The following is a 21289-nucleotide window of genomic DNA, read 5'->3' as shown; positions in this document are numbered from 1 at the left end:
GCAGAAAGGTAAATGTAAGCCACATTTCATTATAATTATATATTTTCAACATACTCTAATAGCCGCTTCCTGAATCTCATTGTTGTAGCTCTTGTCCACGAAGAAGTTGTAGATGAGATTGGCGGACTGGGGCTCATGCAGAAGAAGAACCATCTGATCCTTGCAGTTCTTGCCGCGCACATAGAATGTCATCATTTCCAAGAACTCCACAAGTACCACATCCTGCCGTACGGATGCCAAGAAGGCAATCATGGAGTTAACCTCCTTGATGTTAACTTCCTTTTGCAGATAGAACTTTATGATGCCGAACAGCGTGGCCCGAATGGTCTTGGCATCGTCATCGGTTATGCTGTCCGGCGTGGAGTAGTACTGACGCACCACGTCCAGCACAAACTGCACGCCATACCGTTTGCGGAAGAACTTTCTATCATTCTTGATCATGGCACTCAAGTACTGGGCATGACCCAGGGTGATTTGGAACTGAAGTCGCGACCAGATGGCAAAGTCAAAGACGATGTGAGTGTACAGTGCGTCCAGAAGCTGTCCGCCCGCTTCCGCCTTGTGCCCTTGCAGCGACTCCATCAACAGGTGGGTGGCCATCAAAGCATTAACATCGAACAGATTCGGCGGACAGCGTTGGAGCATCGTGCCCACAATGGCCAGGCATTCGCTACTCAGCAGTTGCTCCTGGTTCGTTTCGTGCTCGTGGGTGAGGTAGCGCAAGAGGCACAGAAAGCTGGCCAGCGGTTGCTGCAGCATCTTCCACTCTGTGTACGAGTTTGAGGAGAGCATCTCCCAGTCAGTGAATTCCTCTGCCGAGGGCGTTGGTGCGCAAGACAAGGACTCCTCGCTCACGCTGCCAATGGAGATATCTGCCGTCTGATCCGATGTCACCAGCCTATGCAGGATGGGCAGAATTGCACTGATACCTCCAATACTGTTGATTGTCTCCTGGATCTTTACGATCTTGCAGTGCGTGGCATTAATCCTTCCCGGATACTTTCCACCTGGTATAAGATCCTGGCAGATGCCATGCCAAACTGCTCCCGGAGCATAGCAGAAAACAAAGCGAGAGTTGAGTTCCAAGAGGTCATTGTCCTGGGAAAAGATGGAACTAAAGTTGGAGCCCGCATCAAAGATGGTCTTAAGACTGGTGGTTGGATCTGCTAGCAGCACACCGCCAAGATGGCCATTAAGACAGGTTTGCTCCCCAAACACTGTGTCCTGCATTCCAATAGGAAAGTTTTTCACATTAGGATCAAAGGCTGTCTGGGTGCGCATGGGCAGGGTGAAATAGTTGGATACCTAAATGGATAAACTGAGTAAGAAATGGAAAATGTTAACCATTAGTTAGATACTCACATTTGCAGAAAGTGTTCGTTCCAGTAGACTAGGCAGCATTCCTTTGTAACCACTGGATCCACTTTCCTGTGAAGAGGACCTGGGCATAATCCCAGTTTTAGCTACTTCGCCTGCCTGTGGTGGCGCCACGACCGCTCCAATGGAGCACACTGTGAAGGGTTCATTAACAGCCTGAACTTTCAGAGTTGCACTCAGTTTCTGAACGAAGTCCACGTAGATATTAATTTGACTATAGGAAAAGGGTCGCTTTGGTGGCGTTATGGCCACGGTTAGATAATGCCATTGGCCGTCCATCAATGTCTTGGTGGCGGTGGAGGAAGTTAGGTATTCCCGCCTGGTCAAGGCGGCCACCACAACATTTCCATTTGGCTGCACAAAGACTTCAAAGCCACTGCCACTTACTGTCTGCAGGGTGAGGAGCATTCGCCGACTGCTCGTGGACTGATCCTTCAGCTGATTGAAGCGCACCAGAATGTGGAAGATGAAGCCATATGAGCCGGAGATGGTCCAGTTCCGAATGTCCGGCACTACAATGCCATCAGTTGGCTGCTCAATGGAGAAGTACTCTGCGCAGGAATTGCTGCCCCGTAAACTTTGCAGAGCAATTACCACGAGGGTCTGGTAGGAATCAGATTATTATTACGATGTGGAAGTCAGTAAGAAGTTGAGTTTTACCTGCTGCAACTGCTTGCTCTGCGGGAACTTCGTTTCCTGGCGCAACAATGTAAATATGCACTTCAGCTCGGCTGGCACGATACTAAGCTTGCTAAGTTCCTCTATCAGCTTAATGAGATTCTGAACACAGTTCTCGGCCAGAGATTCCGCTTTCAAGAGACAGCCACACACAGCCTTGATGACACGACTGCCACATGCCACAGATTTGCTGTTGAATAAGAGTAAAATACTTAATTATCTGTTGATCGAACTAATTTTAAATGATTTACTTACGTTCCATAGTTGTCCGTGCAACCCTTCAGCACAAGGTTGGTCACATGCAGCTGTTCCCGCTCCTGGAGCGTTGGCACCCAGTTGAGCAATTGTAGCATAACCTCGGGTAGAAGCAACAAGTGCCCACTTTCATCGTAGCCCAGCATGAAGCAAGTGTCCAGCAGACCCACTGTTGGATTGCCGAAATCCTGCAAGCTGGCGAAAAGCCTCTCGATGCGTTCACCCTGACGCAACTGGGCAGCAGATTGCGGGGAGTGGCGTGTCAAGGTGCCCAAAGCCTCCATGGTGCTGCACAGCGTGCTTGAGTGGGAAATGTGCCAGGGCTTTAAAGTAGCGAAAGATTAATTAAGGTTAAGCAAGATCACAAGCCTCACCTTAATGAGCTTTGGCAGACTGGTGAGCAGTTCCAGTAGACTGGAATCAGCAATTGCCTCGCTAACGCCGGCATCGCCAATCACAAAGAATTTCACAGCCGCCACCGTGGAGGAGAGTGCAGCCATGTCGATGGCCACATCCTGGTCAGCATCGCTGGTTATATCGAAGTTGGCATCCCCGCTGTCAAAGTGCTTGGTGGCCAGCAGCTCTTGGAGAGCATCACAATAAAGTTGAACTAACGTAACTAGGTCTATTTGGCGCTGTTTTAAAATAAAAACGTAATAAGTGGATGTATAATTAATATAGCCTAGTTACTCACTTCTTCCGGACTAGATTTCTGCAACACGATGACCATTAGGGCATAGCATTGTAGGGCCACGCGACGAGGACCGTGGGCACTCTCCCACTGCCGCAGAATACTCATGGTGATGGACACCGTGGCGGGGCAAATGGCCTTCATGCCATTGCGCTGATCGGACCAAAATCACCATTATACGGGTTGAATTCAACAGGGTCGTGGGTCAGACAAGCAATGGCATGCATGGACAACGGTTAGGGTACAACAATGATCGGGACAACAGATGGTTCCACCACTCACCAAGTTATCACAGTCTAGCAGCCCATCACCCGAGCAGGGGGCAAGTGAAGAAGTGGTTAGAGCGTTAGTATTTCTATTTGTCAGGGTCGAGGTCGTGTTTAGAGACTTCTGCACTTTCAACTGCAGCTGGAGGGGATCCAGCCACATCAACGAAACACGAAATGAGACGAAAGTGGACATGGAAACAGAATGATAGAGCTCTAATGAACATTAATAGCGAAAGCAGTGAGCAGAAAGGAAAGCTGTCGGGAAGTGAGGTTAATAATTAAACGGTTTTAAGAGAGAGATATAAAGGACTACACAGGAGGGGACTGGAGACGCTTTCTGGCGCTACCTGCGAGCCGCAAATCACAGCGCCCAAGATGTTCAGCAGGCTCTCGCCTATCTCCGCATATCGAATGAGCTTCTCCTCCTGAAAGCAATCTGCAAGGCAAGGCAATTTGTTAGTAGGCCAAACAATTAAAGGGCATTGGAGGTTTTGGGTTTCATGAACCTTTCAGGCCGCTTACCATAAATAAAGGGCACAATTTCCACATGCACCGAGTGGGGTTTGTAGGAGAGACGACTGTAGTCCGCCGATTGGCCTCGCACAAAGCTGCGCCACGTCAGATACGGATCGTACATGACCTCCAGGAAAGCCGAGAAGCTGCTAAACAGGTGGCTTATAGCGGGCACACTTTGAGGCAGCTCCATTTGCTGAAATTCAAAGACAGAAGCTTTGTTATGGGAATCCATTACTGAGATACTGAGAGATATACTCACTTGTTTGAACACCCGGGAGAGAATGGCAATCAGATTGGGCTTGTACTCGTACTTGATGACGGCCAGGATGTTGTCAAAGTGCCGGCACACGATCACCAGGCAGTCCACGAGTATGGCCACCTCTTCGATGGCCTCCTCCTCCAGTTTCCCCTGCGTTTCGCAGGCATCCCTGGCCACAATGATAAACTTGCCGATGGCGGGCAGTAATTCGTCCGGCAGGCGGCCCAAGTGTGGACCACTGTCCGGCAGAACCTCGTGCCACATGGGGCAGTTCTCCGCCTGGAAGTCCAGCTGCAGTTGGCTCCGCCAAATGGCCACAAAGCGGGCCACAAACTGCCGGAAGTGGGTCTCATCGTTCTGCGTGGGGAATAGGAAAAGAGAGAGTGAGAGTGAGATGGAAGGATTCAGTGTGAGCCTCTCCTGGGATTATATAACCATTACACTGTTTACAGCACTCGAAAAGCTGATAAACCACTGCTTTTTGTTTTGCGGTGACTAATGCTATAAACATTTTGCGGCCGCCCCCGCAATCGGAGCACCTCCCCCACTCCTCCGCCCATTAAAACGACTTCTTATCACTCGACTTACTCCAAATGGAACCTCACCTTTGTAGTGTACTGCACCCACAGGTTGTATATGTCTTTCTTATTGTCCATCGTCGCGATTTCCCTGCAGTTGGCTCAGCTGAACGTCATTTGTTAATCACTAGATTAGTTTTTCCCTCGGCGAATTATTTGTTTACAAAAAAAATGTTGCCGACCAAGTGGGTTGGTGGTGCTCAGCCCAGTTTTGCTCTATTCCGGCGTTGTTTTCCGTGTTCCTTGTTGGAATCGGGCGTCTATGTGGATAAAGTTATGCCCTGAACAGAGTGAGCCAGCCGTGATTTGGATTTAAGCACATTTACAAGAACTTTTTGGGCAATTTTCACATTGCTGAACGCACAGGTGAAAACGGCAACAGCTGATTGCCTCTTCTTACTTGCCATTCGCAACTGACAGCTTCCTCTTCCCTGTCATTCACTAGACTTTGGCAGTGCTGGAAAATGCGCTGGAAAACTGCAGTACATGGCGCCAAATTTAAATTCTTCTTAATGGAGCGGAAATACCATGATCTATCTTTATGAATTATAATAGCAATCATTATTTAAAAGTTTCCATATTACACAAGTAAAACACCATCATAGTTTTAGGCTGCTAAATGCGTATTTATTTCGAGATTTTCATGTATTTGGTTTCAATTCTAGTAGCATTTTGTTATTTGTTTGTCTGTTTTACATGATATTAGCTAATAGTTGCGCTTCTGTTTTTGCCATTGCTTGACTCTCGTTAACTATCCCCAACTGTCGTTAAAAACAAACGATTTTCTGTGTAGTTCATTGCCGCTTATCATAGATACATTATGCGCAAAAGTGCAGTTTATTGATGCGGATTCGGATGCTGATGCGGATGCGGATGCTTCTATATGCCTAGGCAACGAATTTTGAGATTATTCGCCTTCGATCTTAGAAATGGTTGGTTTGGTTTTTTTCGGTTTTGTTTTTGTTGTAATATAAAAAGGAAACGTTAGTTTATATTTAATTTCAGACCTAAATTATTAAGATTTAATGCAGTATTTTACTTGTAAGTTTTTAATTGAATAGCTTGAACCATTTGTAGGACCTATAAATATTCATTATCCGTTAATAATCTTAATAAAATAAATATGTAGAAGAAAAATCTTATGCCTCCGTTTCAGTTAGTTAAAGCTGTGAGTTTTTATCCGCATTAATTTGAAGGATAACAATTGTTAGTTAATTTACGTTAATTTAGTTTAATTTAATGTTAATTTAATTTACTTCAAATATAGGCATTCGACTTGCTTTCGTTTATCATTACGTTTAAATTAAATACACCACGCTCCTCCATCATTAAATTTAATATCTGTTTTTGTGTTTTACGGTTTGCAGCACTTGAATGCATTACAATATTTAAAAAACCTCAGCGCCTCGATTTATCGATTTGTAAATAAGTTGCGCGCTTTGTCTGTTCTGCTTTTACTTGCTTTATTGGGCTCTCTGGTTTTTGTGGACAATGGGTTGTGTGGAGCTTCTGTGTTTCTGCCTCCGAGACGACGACGATTGTTGCGAATAGAAAAATAATTCAAGTAAATATTTGTATATGCGTGTATAAGTATTATAGCTTTTCCTCTAGGTATATGAATAGCACTCCATGCTCCATGCTTCTTGCGGCCTATGTTTATTGTATTTGTACCAATCGCCTAAGATGTGGCATTATCCCGCGATCCTCCAGATATCAGATACTGTGCAGATACTATAATGCCCGTGTATTGCAATTTCGAGTGGCTGTGGGTGAGTGGCGAGTCCGGAGTTACTCCGGACTCCTAGCGTGCTCTATGTGTGGCTGAGTGGGTGTGTCTGTGTCTGAGTAGCTAGTTCATAAGGTAAATATAATCTATCATAGTTCATTTAGGTGCCGCTAACAGCTCTGAAGGTATTCAGGTTCGGTCGCATTCTCTGCGTTGTTGTCGATTGTTTCGGGTAGAAATACTTGGGGTTATCGCTTATCGGCTCCTTTGGGGTTTTCGATTTTTGTTTTGCTTCTTGGGTTGGGTTGGGTCTCTGCTCCGATGATCTCCGCCCGCTCCGTGGCCCGTTGTCCGCTCGGCGGTCTACGAGTCCAGCAGCGGCTCATTTTCCGAATCGGAATCTAACATTTTCCAGACCATGCGCCTGACGTTTCAGACTGCCGCCGTCGGCCCAGGAGGAGTTGAGATACTCGTCGTCATCGTCTTGCTCAAGTTTCTGGAATGAAAAATTAGAAATATATTAATTTTCGGGAATAAATAAACATATAAATAAATAAACATATAAAAACATTCAGAAGATCTTAAATAACTGGCTTAAAAATATTTTTCTTAGAAATGCCCATAAATGTATACTATAAAAAATTGTTCAAAAGGCATTACGTATACGTAATCTCCCTCTAAGAAATCAAAATACATATTTGGTTGACATATTTTAGGACTTCCAAAATAGTTTTCCTTAAAAAATTTTCATTGAGATTTATGTGTAGACTAATGTGTAGAGTTCCGTATTTCTTTCCAATAATCTGTACCAAGATGATTTAAAGGGAATTCGTTCTTTCCTTGCAAAAAGGCTTGACTTTGCTTAAATAAGCATCCTCTATAAAAAATTCTTTCCCCTTCGAATTTCAGTTTATAAGAAAGATGCAGTTTTATAAGTCAGACATTTATGGCAAATTTCACTTCTTTTTGCGTACACCACATCCATCAGTCTTACCCTTGTACTGAGTTGGACGTGGAGATAACTCCGTTCTCCAGCGAGTCCCTGGACAGCTCGTCGGCCATCTGGACCTTCAGCTGGTGGCCGAACGAGTTCATCTCCGAGTTGGGCGTCATCTGAGAGCCCGCCGGGCTCTGCGCGATGTACGGGCCCGGGGTGGTGACGGAGCCACCCTGCGATATGGAGGCGGTCATCCCGGGACCACCGTTGGGCAGGACACCCTCCAGGCAACTGTCGTTGGTGGTGGAGTCCATGTTGATGATCTGGCTGCCGGCCACGTTGTCCGCCAGCACGGCACCATCACTGTCGTCCACGGCATCGATGTCATCGATGTCCATGTCCTCGGCGTTCTTGTCCAGCGGCGCCGTCTCCTCGTCCTCGTTGTAGATCTTGAAGTAGGCGTACGTCAGATAGATCACCGAGATGATGAACGAGGGAATGGGTATGGCCATCGAGTAGACCAGATTCAGGGTGTTCTGCCAGTAGTCCAGGTCGCTGATGACCAGGCTGGGGTCCACCCTGGAGTAGTAGCACGGGAACTTCATGCCGATCTTGGTGTACCTCTTCAGCCAGATGGTACAATTGAGCATGGGCGGGTATCCGCATCCCTTGACGTTCGGGAAGAGCCGGGCGCCCACATAGTAGTACATGGACCGGTTGCCCATCAGGCCCTCGTTCAGCTCGGAGATCTCGTCGAAGGGCCGCCGCTCGTCGGGAATGAGCGTTCCGGAGGCACTCAGACCCCTCGTATCCTCCGAGTCCTCGATGAGGTAGCCGTTGGAGCCATCGGCATCGCCGAAATTCAGCTGCTCCAGCCGCCCGCCACCCAGGTCCATGTCCAGGCCGTTCCCTGTGCCACCTAGGTTATCGTACTCGTAGTCGCTCCTCAGAGCTCGTTCATAGCGATCCGTTCGCTTGACGGGCGGCAATATGCGCTCCGATTCCTTGAGATTGATGTGGTACTCCGTGAAGTTGAACTCATCGGTGTAGTTGTACAGATTGAGGCGGTAGTTGACCCGGATTTGGGTGCACGTGTAGATGTCCTTGGTGCAGCCCTCGCGGCAGGACGACCACGAGCAGTTCTTGGCCCCGTAGTAGATCTCCGTGTCGTAGGTCTCGCACAGGGCCGGCACCTCCTCGAACTGCATGAAGATCGTGGTGAAGGCGGGCTCGATGACGAAGGGCACCAGGAAGAGGAAGGCGAACAGACTGAAGGTGCCCAGCAGGATGAAGAAGGCGGTGGTGTAGAACAGCAGCTTCTCCTTGCCGGTGCGCTTGTCCTGCTCGTCTCCCATATTTTAGCTCGATTTTGGTCGGATTTTTTATTGAAATCTACTATATATTATTATAATCCTTAGTTTAAAGGCGCAGGTCTGGCGGTGGCGGCGGCGGAGCAGAGCGGCGATTAGTGCTTTAGAACTTAGCTTACAATTGCGGCGATTATTGATCGATAACGATAACTACGAGCTAGATAATTACGATTACAATTACGATTACGGTGCAAGTTATATCACAGGGAGAGTTCGATTTCTCGTTTCGTTTGCTTTTGCTTTTGCTTCTTCTTCTTGGGTTGCCTGGCTGTCCGGTGTCCCGTTATCTCGCACATAGCTGGCATTTGCAGGCTGAGTCCTGCATTTTTACGCTCGGCGGCATCACTCGATTAGGCTAAATACTCCACGGAGCCCGAGTCCCACGCATCCTGCATCCTTTCTCTGCCTCTCCAGCTTCCGGCTGCTCCTGCTCCTGCTCCCTCTCCTGGCAGTGGTGGCTAATTCCGAACCCTTGCTAATTGCTTTATTCGTCCCAATGGAGATGTTTCGTCAACATCAGCACGCTGCAGTCCTCTTGCTCTTGCCTGATTTAGCTGCTTCTTGATTATTTTATGACTGCGGCAAAGGCCAGGATTTTCGTGCGTGTTTGAGCGTGTGTGAGCGTGTCCTGTGTGTGTGTGCTTTCGGGTGTGTGAGTGTGTGTGTGTTTGGCCTGCCAATGGCCAGTTTTGAGGTCTCTCTCCTTCTTCTCTCTCTCGCTGTTACTGCCTTCTTTCACTTTACATTTACATTCTTTGAAATGTGTGTAGAAAAAAGAATGCTGGACGGACAGTTAGTTTTTTGTTTTTCTTGTTCACTTTTTTGCTTTGCTTGGCTATTTCTTGCCTGCTCGCCTTCTCTCTCGCTCGCTCTTTCCCGTGCTATCCTTGTTATCCCTGCCACGTGCAGTTCAGTTCACAAACGCTGCAAGAGAGTGTGTGAGTGTAAGTGTGCTTTAAAATACCGTTAGGCCGCGCTTTGCCGTTAATGCGTGTATATTTTTGAAGCCCAGAAAGGTGACGATGGTTATTTTTATGTAACCTCGAGTGTTACGAAACGGAAACACGCGGCACGGCACCAATGAGCTCAACTCTCGTCGTGTTTAAATAATAAAACTCCTTCGATGCATTTGGCTGGGCGGAGGGGCGAGGCAGGGGGAGGGGGGACGGAGACAGAGCGGAGCCACATGTAATTTTCAATTCATTTGGCACGCTTTCACTCACACACACACACCACTAAGCCAACTGGAAACAGGCCGTGCACATGCAAGCCCCCCGCTCACACATACACGGACTAGAAACTCTCATATACGCAGAGGCTCAGAGAAAGGGGGCTTGGCGGAGGGGAGAGAAAGAGAGCCAGCTCCATCGAAATTATGCGGCAAAGGACCTCCTCTCGAGGGAGTGAGTGAGTGGGCTAGAGTGGAGCCAACTTCTTGTGCCTAGCACGAAACGATTTTTCAGTAGGCCCTATATAAAGATTTGTAGGAGCCCCCCCGCCCCTAAACCTTTTTTATTTGGAGATCAATTAAATGTAGTTGAACTACAATTTTCAGGTATTTTGGTTTGGGGTCGCTCCTCAAGTCAATACCCCTTTTCCCACGCCCCTCTCTAGCTCTTGTGACGTAGAGTTGCGTGCTCCCGTTAGAGTGCCCCTAGGTGAGTGTGTGAGTGTCCGACTTGCGCCTGTGTGTGTTTACTCAAGGTTCAGGTTACGCGGTGAGCACGATGACAAGGGAACGGGGGTTACGCATTTTCAATCACAAATCACCAGCAGCGCGTTTGCTGTATTTCACATTTCGCACATTTCGACGGGGGCCAGCCACACTGTTTACCATGGCACAAGAACAATGGTGACCTGATTGCGCACGGGGTCAAAAGTTAGCTAGCACTGAACAATCGCCACATTCACGCTCCACATTTCTTTCGTGGCATTTTTGGCTCCTCTGGCTGCTTGCCTTCTTTTCGGTGGCCACCACACACAGAGGCGGAGCGACAACGACAACGACAACCACGACGGCTAAGGCGACGACGGCGACGGCGACAACCAGAAAAAGGAGCACGGCGACGACACGACGGCTGAACTCTTCAGCGAAAGGACTGCCTGCCACTGGCAACGCTGCAGCGGAATTAAGGGCCCAAGTCCAACTGGAGCTTCGGAGCGGAGCGGAGCTTTCGCCTGCACCGCCAACGAGCTGGAGGCCCAGGGCTCCCCTTTCAGCTAATAACCGGCCAGATCTAGGAATGTCTCATTGGAGGTAATAAAAACGTTCTCTGTTTGGCTAATCCTGGCTTTTTATAGCTTGAAAGCCCGCATTCCCTCATGTAATGGTCCCTGTTTGGGCGCCATGTTAATGACATATTTTCAGCCAGTGGGGAAAGAATTTTAAGTGACATACATACGTTTCTAAGACAACATTTTGTTAAAAATATTGCCCCGAGAGGTGGGGCACAAGTCTAAGATTCTCTATTCCCAATGAAACTGTTATTTAAGGCTATAAAAATACTATCTTTTTATATTAACAAATAGTACACTAACTAATAAACACTATCTTTTAACCTCTTAATAGAATATACTTGGTCAACCCATTTAAGGGGTTTTTTATAAAAACTTTCCCAGATTACTTAATATTCTTATTATTTCAACCTTTATTTGTAAGGTAATAGGTAAGGTAATAGTGCACTATGACCAAATGACTAGTTATAAATAAAATTGGATGAGAAAAAAAGGGCTCTAAAACTATTGTCTGACAGAATCTCTTAAAAGCCGCTAAAATGTTTATTTTTTAACTCAATTTAAAAAAAAAAAATTCCTATTTCTTTTTCAAATATTTCTTAAGAAGGGACATCCAAAAAGCACTTTACAATTAAGAAAACTCAAATATAAAAAATAAAAAATTCATTATGTTAAATACTATTGCTCCTATTCTTGAACCTCTCTCATCCAGCCATCACTGGCCAAAGCTCGCTCTCGCACATTCTCCCGCTGGGAGCAACAGCGGCCAGCGATGACGTAAAGCCAGCCAGCGCAGGCGCCCGCCGATCCCCGCCAGAATGAGAGGGCTCCGCTGGGCGCAAGCTGAGAAGTGTCAGAAGTGGCGTAAACAGCAGGGAAACGTAACGAGTTCGAGTTCGCCTGTTTGGAATTTTCTCGGCTCGCCCAGCCACGGGGAAATGGTGGAAAAGTGCAGAAACGCAGCATTTGTGGCACTTGGTTAGCTAAGGATCCAAAGGCAAATCAAATAAACCGTCGAGACCCGTCGAGGAGTGAGCCATGTGCGGGTTATGAAACGACTTTGACGGGCACACTGCTGTGCAACTGTGACTGCGATTGCGATTGCTGCAAGTGTATTGGTGTGGTTAAACCCCCCACGCCCACCGTCACCGCCCCCTTCCCCCGCGTGTGCGAGTGTCCCAGTGGCAGGAACGTAAATAAACCTCAACACTCGGAGCTGAAGCATCCATCATTTACATGTGAGTACTGCTGCCCCATAGGTGCCCCATTTCGATCCGAAGTGGTAATCGAACACAGATCCTTCGGTGACCCTCGAAAACCCGTTGCCTACTTCTAAGCGCATTTCCTTTCCCATTGATTGGCATGCAACTAGAAGTTCTCCCTGTGGCCATTGATTATTCCAATTGTGCCTGTGCTAGTGACTGTGATAAAAAAGTGGAGCGTGTCGACGGGATAGCAATTTGTGAACAACTGTGTGATACCCTGCAGGCAGTTTCAGTTCTGAGGGAACTTCCCTTAGTCGATGTTCTTAAAACAAAAATTTCAATGAAACTTAGCAAAGAACTACGTCATTGCATTCTATTTCTATCAAACCATTGAAATTTTTGATGGGAACACGAAACCTTCCTTATAAAGATAGTCCCATAGATAGTGATGAGTAAATACACAAAAGTGCGTGTTTAGGTTTCCCTAGTAATTCCTTAGCATGAAATCACAAAATCAACAGTTATTAATAACTGGCTAATTATGGTTTCACTTAACTTGAATCACATAAAAAACTTGCATTATATTTAGAAGAAATACTTATGGCTTTGTACTAAAATTAATATAACAATGTTATTTTCAAATTCCATCTTGGAAAATGCTGCATTTTAAGAACTTCTATTGTTTCTTTAATATTTGCAAGATTTTAGTATGCTTCTTATAGTACCGGGTATTTAAACAACGTTCAAAAACTATTAATTTAAGTAATTAAAACTAAGCCGCCAAGCCACCAGTGGGCCAGTGTTGAAAATCCCGCCCAGTGTGTGCAAGTGTTAGGCAGCGTCTGGGAGTACGGGGATTTTGGTAAGACGCGTTAGTGTTTTTCGGCTGCCACAGATGATTTATAAAAACAGAATTTAATTTGACGCAAAAGGAAAGTTGAGCAGGAAATTAGGAGTTGCCATGGAAGCCATCCTAATGATCATATTCTTCACCTCCTTCTGGGTGGCGGTGGCCAAGTTCGGACCCATCCTGGTGAAGAAGGGACCGCAGGATGACCTGGTGCGCTGCATCTTCCTCCTGACCGCCGTCGTCTGCTGGCTCTTCTGGCTCTGCTGCTATCTGGCGCAACTGAATCCGCTGCTGGGCCCCAAGCTCAATAGTAACACCATCAAGATCATCGCCAAGTCCTGGGATAATCCCATAAAGGACGGATAACGAAGTGCCCGCTATGGAATCTCTTCATAGTCAAACTGCCGGAGGCATCTTCTCCGCCATTCCCGTCGGCAGCCACATCATCCGAAAGCTTTAGTGTACTTTAATACTGGCACGTAGATAAGGTTGGACCATCCCATCCCCAGATACGCCCTACTATTTCCAAACTAACATTACTTATTGATATTGCAAACTCCCACTTTGAACATGAGCTTGTTTTGATGTCTCAGCATCTCTAATCAGCATATTACTCTTTCGTATTTATTGTTTTATATTTACAAATGTTTTTTTTACAAAGCACTACCTATGTTCTCATTTAATTCCAACCCTTGAAACAGATATTATCAATTCAATGTTTTACAAACTTGCCACATGAGCGATTTTTGAATAGTTAAACAGATTATTTTAAACCTAGTGTTCGCTGTTTTGTAGATAATTTTACTAATCAGTCATTGTATTTGTGATTTAGTTATTGGCAAATATAGAACAATTATTTCGTTCACTGTAATCTTTTTGTATGTTTCTTAGTGTTTTGGTTTTACCCTAATATACAGTCCTTGAAAATCTAGCAATACGATCAGTAGATATATTACATTTATAAAATCAAAACATTAATCAATAATCAGATAAGGAAGATGAAGTTGCTAAAATTTCTTTCCCTTGGGGCTATAACAAAATATTGCTATACAAAATAAACCAAATTAATTTTTGTTTTTACATTGAACTATGATTTCATTGTTTATTTCAGTAGAGTATAATCATTCGTCAACTTCATTTGATGTCCCGAATCTCTTTTCAAAAAATTCGCAATGGAAACTTATACTATTTTTAAAATCTTGCCTCTCCGAATGGGCTTATTGTATGAGCCCATTAACATGGAGGGGGCATGAGCAGTGGCTGACCATCTATAACTGGAGCAAACACAAAGCCACCGCACATGGCACTCGGTGCACTTGCACTCTTGGCCATGTGGAGGCCGACTTAATCAATGGGAACTCTCGCTGGGAATGGGAGCCGAATGGAGCCAGTCTGGCGAGCGTGGGCGGGGGTGAAGGGTGCTCGTGGCTCGGGTATCCATGGAGAGTTCGGGCATGTGGGGATGCTCTTTGTTCAAATGCGGAACTATTGATTTTGCAATAAAAGTGCGCGCGCAGAACCGAGATTTGTGCCAAATGCGAGAGCAGCGAATTTCCCGAGACCCGCCACGATGTGTGGCATGTTGTCGGCGGTCAGTGAGGAGAGTGCCGGAGAGCTGCAGAGCTGGAAAACCCGGAGACCAAGCCGAGCCGAATGCAGTCGCCAGTGCGGAGCAGAAAGCCTTTGGTCACGAGCCACCAGCTGCCAGTAACTCGAAGGAAAAAATAGTTACCACAAAATACAGCACAGCTCCAGAATTACCAAATAATTGTAGATAATTTATAGAGCCCAATAATTACCGAATAATAGTTATTGGAAAGAGAAAAACCAAAGGAATCCCTTCCAGACGAGTGAATCCCTCGGAAAAGCCCTCGGCACGTGATGCAACTAACGTATGGATGGGGACACCAGTGATTAAAGTGAATTTCAGTGGGGTCAGCTAGCCAAAAATCGATAGGTTGGACTATCCGAAAGTCGTGTCCTCCAGCTGGAAACGTGCGCAGCCTGCAAAGTTTGCTAAGGACCAAAGGCAAAGCCAGAGGAAAATCTCAACCTACGCAGGGTTATATAACATACAACACCGCCCACGCAGTTTTTCAGCTAAATCGATAGACTAAAAACCGCGACATGACGAGCTTCTAATTGGATTGCACGCGAGGGATTAACCACTGGGTTTTAGAGGCGCCACCACCACTTCTAATACTAATACCAGGAATTACAGGGTAATTGAGAGCAGTACTCAACGAGATGGGCAAGAAGAAGGTGCCCGTTGAGGACCTAGTGGTCCCACCGCAGGACACACGGATATGCGGCACCATATGCATCTGCCAGATGACCCTGGTCCTGAGCTCCGTGGCGCTGGTCTACCTAACGGTGGCCATTTACATGCCCTCCACCAGGGCCTTCAAAAGCGGCATCGATCCCACGCCGGTCATGTGCACCACCACGCGGGCGGTGAACAAGGATAACTGCGAGTGGGGCAGCTGCGGGGAGTGGTGCCTGAGCAAGACCTCCGGCGCCTGCATCCAGATCTACGTGAACCTCCGCAGCAATGGCAGCAACCTCATATTCCAGAATTGCACCAATTCGGCGAATAAAACATGCTATGGCATTGACCAGGATCGGGCCGACAAGGCCAGGTGCATCAACGATGAGTGCAAGAATCTCACGGGTACCTTCAACTGCACCGCTGGCCAGTGCCTGAACATCACGGATGCCTTCGAGTGCGTCTTCCACAACAGCGATGCACCGGTCAAGTGTTCCGGGCGGCGGGGAAAGATCAACTGCATGGACATCAGTGGTCTGTACTCGTGCAGTCGCGGGACCTGCCGGAAGATAAGGACTCCCTACAACTGCGACCGGAGGTGTGTGGACATACCCACCCGGAACAAGAACGTGGTGGTCCTCAGTGGGGACAAGGTCTATCTATCGCAGTGTCAGAATGCCATCAACGCGGAGACCCTCGAAGAAGTCTGGAACGAGTCGAATGACAATGTGGCCATGACATCGTGCTACTTCATCAAGAACACGTCGGATCAGGTGGATGCAGTGGACTGCATCAATGGTTCGACCCTGGAGCACAACATGCTCAGCGATCTGACCAACTTCACATATCTGAGCCACCTGCACGTTTCGGTGGCCACCCCGGTGCCGGAGATAGCACCGCCCGATGTGGATCTGACCATTTCCAATGAGTCCAAGCTGATGATCAACCTGGAGGGGTGCGTGAACACCCTGATGGACGAGTGCAAGGAGTTCCTCAAGGACTTCGGCCGGGATGGCAGCGATCACAATGCCAGGGCTCGCTTCCCCTGCTTCTATTCGCCCGGCAAGAAGGATGTGGTGGTGGCCCGCTTCGACCTGGAGGTCACCTATCGCCAGTTTGTGTTCGCCTCGGTGGTGCCATCGGTTCTGTTTGTGGTCTCCTGTTCGATCCTCATCATGTGCCAGACCACCGTTTACGTGGGCGACGATGCCAAGATGCGGTTCAAGGGGTGTGTGGACACGGAGACGGTCCTCAATAAGAACAATGTGGGCGCACCCACCAACGGCGACATGGGCGGGGGCGGCGGCGATGAGGTTATGGCCCTATGAGATCCGTCACGTAAGCTATATAGATCTCTTGTCCCATTTTTGGGATCTTGTCTTTAATGTATTTTTCTGATGACTTGCAGTCTTCGCGGTAGCCCACATGTGAGAGGTCTACCCGGTGAGCTAGGTCTCTGGCGTGATCTGTTTTTGATACTTTTGATACCAAAATTGTATAGAGAATAGAGCAGTCACTAGATTTTTTACCATCTAAATAGTTCTTATAATAGATACTCTAACGAAAATACTATAAGAAAATAGTTCGAAACCTCTCCCAACTTTCTTTTTAATAGAAGAAATAGAATAGCCCTTTCGAACTACCAAACTTGAACTACATGAAAAAGATATAGAAAATCTTAATAACACATATCCCAGATATACTAGGTAGTTTTATGATTTTCCCTTTAAGATTACCTTTTGTAAACTCCTCAACTAACATGCAATCCAATGTTTTCCAGGCATTCCTCTGCTCCAGGAAGACAGTCCGACACACCAGACGGGAGTCTTCGCTTTGCAATAATTGGAGTTGGGCACCAGCTGAAGTCAGAAACACAATCGAGCAACTTGAAATTCTTTGTAATCCTTCCATCGAACTTTTGACACTGCAAACACCCAGTAACAAACACTGAAAGACACAGCGACACACGGACCACACCTCAGAGGCTTGCAAGGACACTCCTGAGCTAACCAGGAAGAGCTGAAAACTGAAACAGAAAAACCGATATCCCATGCGAGGCGCTTGACATACTCAAGATACGACGATCGCCAGATCTGAAGACAATATTAGTATAATTTTCGACTCCTAAGTTGAGCATTTTTTTGGGACTAGGGCCAGAGGCTACAGGACTCGTAGGATAACAGGAGATTTACGGGCGGTGCGAGAGATTAAATTTAAAATTGTTGCTATTATGGAACTTAGTTTTATCTAGGAAATAAATGCGCACAAACACACACCCAAATGCACGGCACACACGTACACACACACAGATACACCCAGACACACACACCAGACACCAGAATCGGCTGAAGATCTAGAAGATATATAGAACCAGGTTCAGTCACCGGGAGAGAGGGCAGAGAAATTCAAAAATGGCTTAGAGTGAGGGATGCGTGATCAAAAAAAAAAAAAGAAAATCTAAAAGAAATCTCGTAACGACAACTAGTCGATGAAGTCAAAGCAAAAAGTTAACCCAAAGGCTAACAGAAAACATAAGCATTAATTTAGATAAAGAAAAACGAAACTAATATACAAGATATAAACCCAAAAGATACAAAATAAGTACAACATTTTCCATTTCGGCTATGAAAATAAGGCAGATGGGCAGGCGATCGTTAGAAGATTAGGCTAAGGAATCTCAAAGCAAGCGAGAGAAAGAGTAGATCCTAATTGTTGTAGAAAGCGCGTATGTTAGCGGTGTTCATTTTAAAGGCTTTTACCGATCCAACTAAAATCTAAGCACCCCCAAGACACACAAAAAACCGTACACCCACACCGAAGAAAACCAAGAGGATCTCCGCCATGAAGAAGAGCTCCACGCTGACCACGACCACGTCGATGCCGGCGAGTCCGACGCTCTCGGCGCAGACGCTCTCCGCCAGCAAGATCAGCCTGAACAGCAGCCGGTGCGGCTCGGCGGCCTCGGGATCTGTTTCGGGATGCGGATCCGCAGCCGGCTCGATGCGCTCCGCCTGCCAATCGCCGGTGAGGCCGGGCAGCGGTTGCGTGGACGCCATCAAGGCCAAGCGCGAGGAGATCGAGATGGACACGCTGCTCGAGAAGGCAAAGTTCTATACCTCCGTGTGCCTTGGTAAAAACTGACTGCAATTGATTCAGGTTTCAGGGCTTCCTTATCTAAATGGTCTTCTGTTAACACAGGTACGACTGCCATTTTGTCGGTGTTCACATTCCTCTTCCTGATACCCTTCGTCGTGGACCCCGCCATCTCAACGATCATAGCGGACTATGATCCGGTGCCGGTGACCTGCATCGTCATCGACCACATCTACGCGGAGGGCATCAAGAACTGCAGCTGGAGCTCCTGCCGCGAGGGCTGCACCTCATCACTCACCAAGTGGGTCCAAGCTAACCAAGATGATGTGTATTTACTAAGCTATGTATTCACTGCCAGGTGCCATCAGTTGTTTGTCAACTATACGCGCATCCCCTTCAGCGAATGGGAGCGCAATCCCCGGGACCTCGACACGGTCAACTGGGATGTGAGCTACACCAAGTTTCTGATCAACTCAGAGGGCTGTGGCTACCCGCCCACGACCAATTGCAGTGTATTCGCCAGGCAATACGGGTGAGTTGAGAGGTCCCCAAAAAATATATATCCCAGCTAATGAGTAACCCCAATCCCCGCCAGGTTCTCACACATTGGGGAGCCCTTCCCCTGCTTCTACAGCAGGGCGTATCCGGAGGTGGTCATCGGTCGGTACTCGTGGGAGAACAACCTGTACCACCTGATCCTGTCGCTGATCATACCGAACGTGCTCTTCGCCATCTCGATCGGGGTGCTCAGCTACTGGTACTGCCCGTGCTGCGAGAAGGCCTGCAACAAGTCCTCGCGGGTCTACGCCGAGAAGTTCCCGACCAAGGAAGAGTGAGTGCCATTCATGTACCAGCGCTGTCCTGCATCTTGTTCTCATTCATTGCGAAAGTTTGGCAAATTTACTACCCTCGTATCCGTATCCGTATCCGTATCTGTATATTGTAGTAGACACTCACCCCAGATCCATGGACATAAAAACTCATTGTGCCTTGTATGAAGATATTGGCGAAAAGCGAAAAATCGTATTGTCATGCTGTATTCTTACTCTGTGAATGTAACCTATCCTTTCTGTTAATCGTTAAGATATTGGCCTGATCCATAAGTCGAAACATGAATGTAATCCTTAGTTTCCCTGTTTAGTTGTTCTCCCATAAGCCCTTATATTTGATTGGGTCCTCTGTTATCCTTCTCTTTACTACTCTATATTACTTTCAGGATCGTTAACTGCATGAAATGTAACACGGAAAAGTCGTTGTCCTTGAATGTATTTTGAATATGACCTAATCAATGCGAGAGTGCCTGAACTTTGATCCCCAGAAATGTATTGTGATAGGTTAAGTGCGATGGTATTTGATATATATTCCTGGATCCCCGGATCCCTCGATCCGGCTTACTTGCACATATTGTGTGGCACCCAGTTCGCTTGTCCACTAGAAGAACCAAAACACCCGCATCAAAACGAAACTAAAAACGAATTGTTACTCTGAAGTGTCCTTAGCAATTACTGCCTTCCTTTATATTCTCCAATTGTAGTCGCAGAAAATCCCGCACCTCAAGGATTTTCTCTAACGCACAAAACCAAAGCATTCCTTTCGAAGGGAATTTCGTTCACACGTTCACTCAAAACCCAAGAAACAATCAAAACTCACAAGAAAAATACTCAAAATATTACAAGTCTAGACTCAAAACTAAAAAGATATACTACCAGAGGTTTCTTTTAGTCCTAAATTAGTTTACCCTCGGGACCTTAGCATTCCCCTTTTTCTCCACTTATTAAACCTATTATTATATATTTACATATCGAATATCTTTTAAATTTAATAGTCCTACATTAGAATTGCTTTAGAAAGTGTTTTCGCATGCTTTTGTTTTGATCTATTACAAAATATTTGTTAGTTTCGATTCTAAAGTGGCATGATCCGTTTACCCCAACCTACCTAGCATACATATATACCGCTTTTATCTGACTAGCATTGACTAAGAACCCTGTTCCAATCGCATTCCAATTCTAGCAAACTTCTGTGTCACAGTGACGAAGATGATGATATGGAATACTAGCAAAAATAATATTAGTTAAAGCCCCTAACAAATAGCAAATTCAACTTTGTAGTCTGTACCACACATACATAGCTTACCTAGATATATAAACAAACATACAATATAGAAATTCCATTTGCCATCACATCGGACGATAGATATATATATATATGAAAAGCAAGCGGAGCATCGCCGAAGGAGTGACTTTTCTCAGCCATTTTATTCGAAATTTTGCGCTCAAGAGATCTGTTAACATAAACTTTGCCATCACATTGTTATGCTAGTTATATTCGGACCTTTGGTTGGCTTAACCGGCTTTTTTAGGGGCGGCAGCGATGCTCCACCCTCGACTTCGATTTCCACAGAGATAATACCAATACCAATTAAAGAATCGCTTGTTTTCAACAAATTGTGATAGTAGTCATAAAAATATTAAGTAAATTCGTAAAACTAACTAAAACGAAAAGCGAAAACCAAAAAACCAATCAAACAAACAATTGTATAGAACCGATTCCGCTCCGGGCCGTTAAATTAAAAAAAAAACAAGCCGAAGTCACGGCAGAGATTCATGGAAACGGGGCGGTACGGACGCCCAGAGACCCAGAAAGATAGATTTACCACAAGATAGCAGATACAATCCATGAGGATAAGCAGCGGAACCAAATTATTCACTCACACCACGCTCACATTGGGACACTCTCAACATTTTTGAAATAGTTTTAACGATCTTATGTAAAAACCAGCATCTAAACGGATTATAACAATATATATACATAGATATATACGTATACATATAGCTTAGCAGAACCGATATAACGCACGTTGCTTATGAGAATTTTTTAAATCATACAAACCAAACCGAAGAACAAACCAATTTGAATGCAAAACGATTAAAATTTTTTACTTAACGTGTCTTTATCAATAAACAAATTAAACCAGCTAACGG

At 46.1% G+C, this 21289-nt stretch overlaps 5 protein-coding genes across 12 annotated transcripts in view; 3 read left to right on the top strand and 2 right to left on the bottom strand.

The window, feature by feature from the left end:
* The window catches only part of LOC108034853 (neurobeachin-like protein 1), a 32510-nt gene extending 27489 nt beyond the window's left edge, over positions 1-5021 (bottom strand). Inside the window, exons 1-11 of one of the 2 annotated variants that reach the window (XM_017110001.3) lie at positions 4651-5021; positions 4046-4402; positions 3793-3979; positions 3618-3706; positions 3284-3409; positions 3005-3154; positions 2685-2945; positions 2311-2633; positions 2038-2245; positions 1363-1980; positions 55-1305 (exon numbers count right to left, since the gene is read on the bottom strand). In XM_017110001.3, the coding sequence (XP_016965490.1) occupies positions 55-1305; positions 1363-1980; positions 2038-2245; positions 2311-2633; positions 2685-2945; positions 3005-3154; positions 3284-3409; positions 3618-3706; positions 3793-3979; positions 4046-4402; positions 4651-4701 (3621 nt within the window). In that variant the 5' untranslated portion in view covers positions 4702-5021. The remainder of the gene's footprint in view (positions 1-54; positions 1306-1362; positions 1981-2037; positions 2246-2310; positions 2634-2684; positions 2946-3004; positions 3155-3283; positions 3410-3617; positions 3707-3792; positions 3980-4045; positions 4403-4650) is intronic. The other variant, XM_017110002.3, reaches the window with a different exon arrangement.
* Positions 5022-5225: 204 nt separating this feature from the next.
* LOC108034840 (protein tipE) lies at positions 5226-10768 on the bottom strand. 5 transcript variants are annotated; one of them, XM_017109966.3, is made up of 3 exons: positions 10356-10768; positions 7344-9580; positions 5226-6845 (listed from the first exon to the last, which is right to left on the bottom strand). In XM_017109966.3, the coding sequence occupies exons 2-3, from the start codon at positions 8639-8641 to the stop codon at positions 6782-6784; spliced, it is 1362 nt and encodes a 453-aa protein (XP_016965455.1). In that variant the 5' UTR covers positions 8642-9580; positions 10356-10768; the 3' UTR covers positions 5226-6781. The 5 variants fall into 5 exon arrangements, with proteins under 5 accessions (XP_016965455.1, XP_050742619.1, XP_016965456.1 ...); XM_050886662.1 differs by having other exon boundaries at positions 10372-10768; XM_017109967.3 differs by having other exon boundaries at positions 10427-10768.
* A 2185-nt stretch (positions 10769-12953) lies between these two features.
* LOC108034844 (V-type proton ATPase subunit e) lies at positions 12954-13817 on the top strand. Its single transcript, XM_017109975.3, has one exon. It carries the CDS (start codon positions 13058-13060, stop codon positions 13310-13312), a length of 255 nt encoding a protein of 84 aa, XP_016965464.1. The 5' UTR covers positions 12954-13057; the 3' UTR covers positions 13313-13817.
* A 121-nt stretch (positions 13818-13938) lies between these two features.
* Positions 13939-17667, top strand: LOC108034841 (uncharacterized). Of its 2 annotated transcripts, none has more exons than XM_050886661.1 (2): positions 13939-16440; positions 16993-17667. In XM_050886661.1, exons 1-2 carry the CDS (start codon positions 15194-15196, stop codon positions 17132-17134), a joined length of 1389 nt encoding a protein of 462 aa, XP_050742618.1. In that variant the 5' UTR covers positions 13939-15193; the 3' UTR covers positions 17135-17667. The 2 variants fall into 2 exon arrangements, with proteins under 2 accessions (XP_050742618.1, XP_016965458.1); XM_017109969.3 differs by having other exon boundaries at positions 13939-16550; positions 16993-17140.
* Positions 17668-17805: 138 nt separating this feature from the next.
* On the top strand, positions 17806-21282 carry LOC108034843 (protein tipE). Of its 2 annotated transcripts, none has more exons than XM_017109974.3 (5): positions 17806-18342; positions 18411-18606; positions 18664-18837; positions 18901-19137; positions 20319-21282. In XM_017109974.3, the coding sequence occupies exons 1-5, from the start codon at positions 18054-18056 to the stop codon at positions 20362-20364; spliced, it is 942 nt and encodes a 313-aa protein (XP_016965463.1). In that variant the 5' UTR covers positions 17806-18053; the 3' UTR covers positions 20365-21282. The 2 variants fall into 2 exon arrangements, with proteins under 2 accessions (XP_016965463.1, XP_016965462.1); XM_017109973.3 differs by having other exon boundaries at positions 19522-21282.
* Positions 21283-21289: the final 7 nt, after the last annotated feature.

Source organism: Drosophila biarmipes, chromosome 3L (genome assembly GCF_025231255.1).
Source record: "Drosophila biarmipes strain raj3 chromosome 3L, RU_DBia_V1.1, whole genome shotgun sequence".
Lineage (NCBI taxonomy): Eukaryota > Metazoa > Arthropoda > Insecta > Diptera > Drosophilidae > Drosophila > Drosophila biarmipes.
The sequence above is the reverse complement of the archived record's forward strand: the minus strand, read 5'-3'. Positions and strand labels throughout refer to the sequence as shown.

Excerpts from the sequence above, each read along its gene's own strand:
- LOC108034840 (XM_017109965.3), bottom strand. The coding sequence starts at position 8,641 with ATGGGAGACGAGCAGGACAAGCGCACCGGCAAGGAGAAGCTGCTGTTC. Across the intron at positions 6,846-7,343 it reads ACGTCCAACTCAGTACAAGG|AAACTTGAGCAAGACGATGA; the intron begins GTAAGACTGATG and ends TTTTCATTCCAG.
- LOC108034843 (XM_017109973.3), top strand. The coding sequence starts at position 18,054 with ATGAAGAAGAGCTCCACGCTGACCACGACCACGTCGATGCCGGCGAGT. Across the intron at positions 18,343-18,410 it reads CTATACCTCCGTGTGCCTTG|GTACGACTGCCATTTTGTCG; the intron begins GTAAAAACTGAC and ends CTGTTAACACAG. Across the intron at positions 18,838-18,900 it reads GTATTCGCCAGGCAATACGG|GTTCTCACACATTGGGGAGC; the intron begins GTGAGTTGAGAG and ends AATCCCCGCCAG.
- LOC108034841 (XM_050886661.1), top strand. The coding sequence starts at position 15,194 with ATGGGCAAGAAGAAGGTGCCCGTTGAGGACCTAGTGGTCCCACCGCAG. Across the intron at positions 16,441-16,992 it reads GCCAAGATGCGGTTCAAGGG|GCATTCCTCTGCTCCAGGAA; the intron begins GTGTGTGGACAC and ends AATGTTTTCCAG.
- LOC108034844 (XM_017109975.3), top strand. The coding sequence starts at position 13,058 with ATGGAAGCCATCCTAATGATCATATTCTTCACCTCCTTCTGGGTGGCG.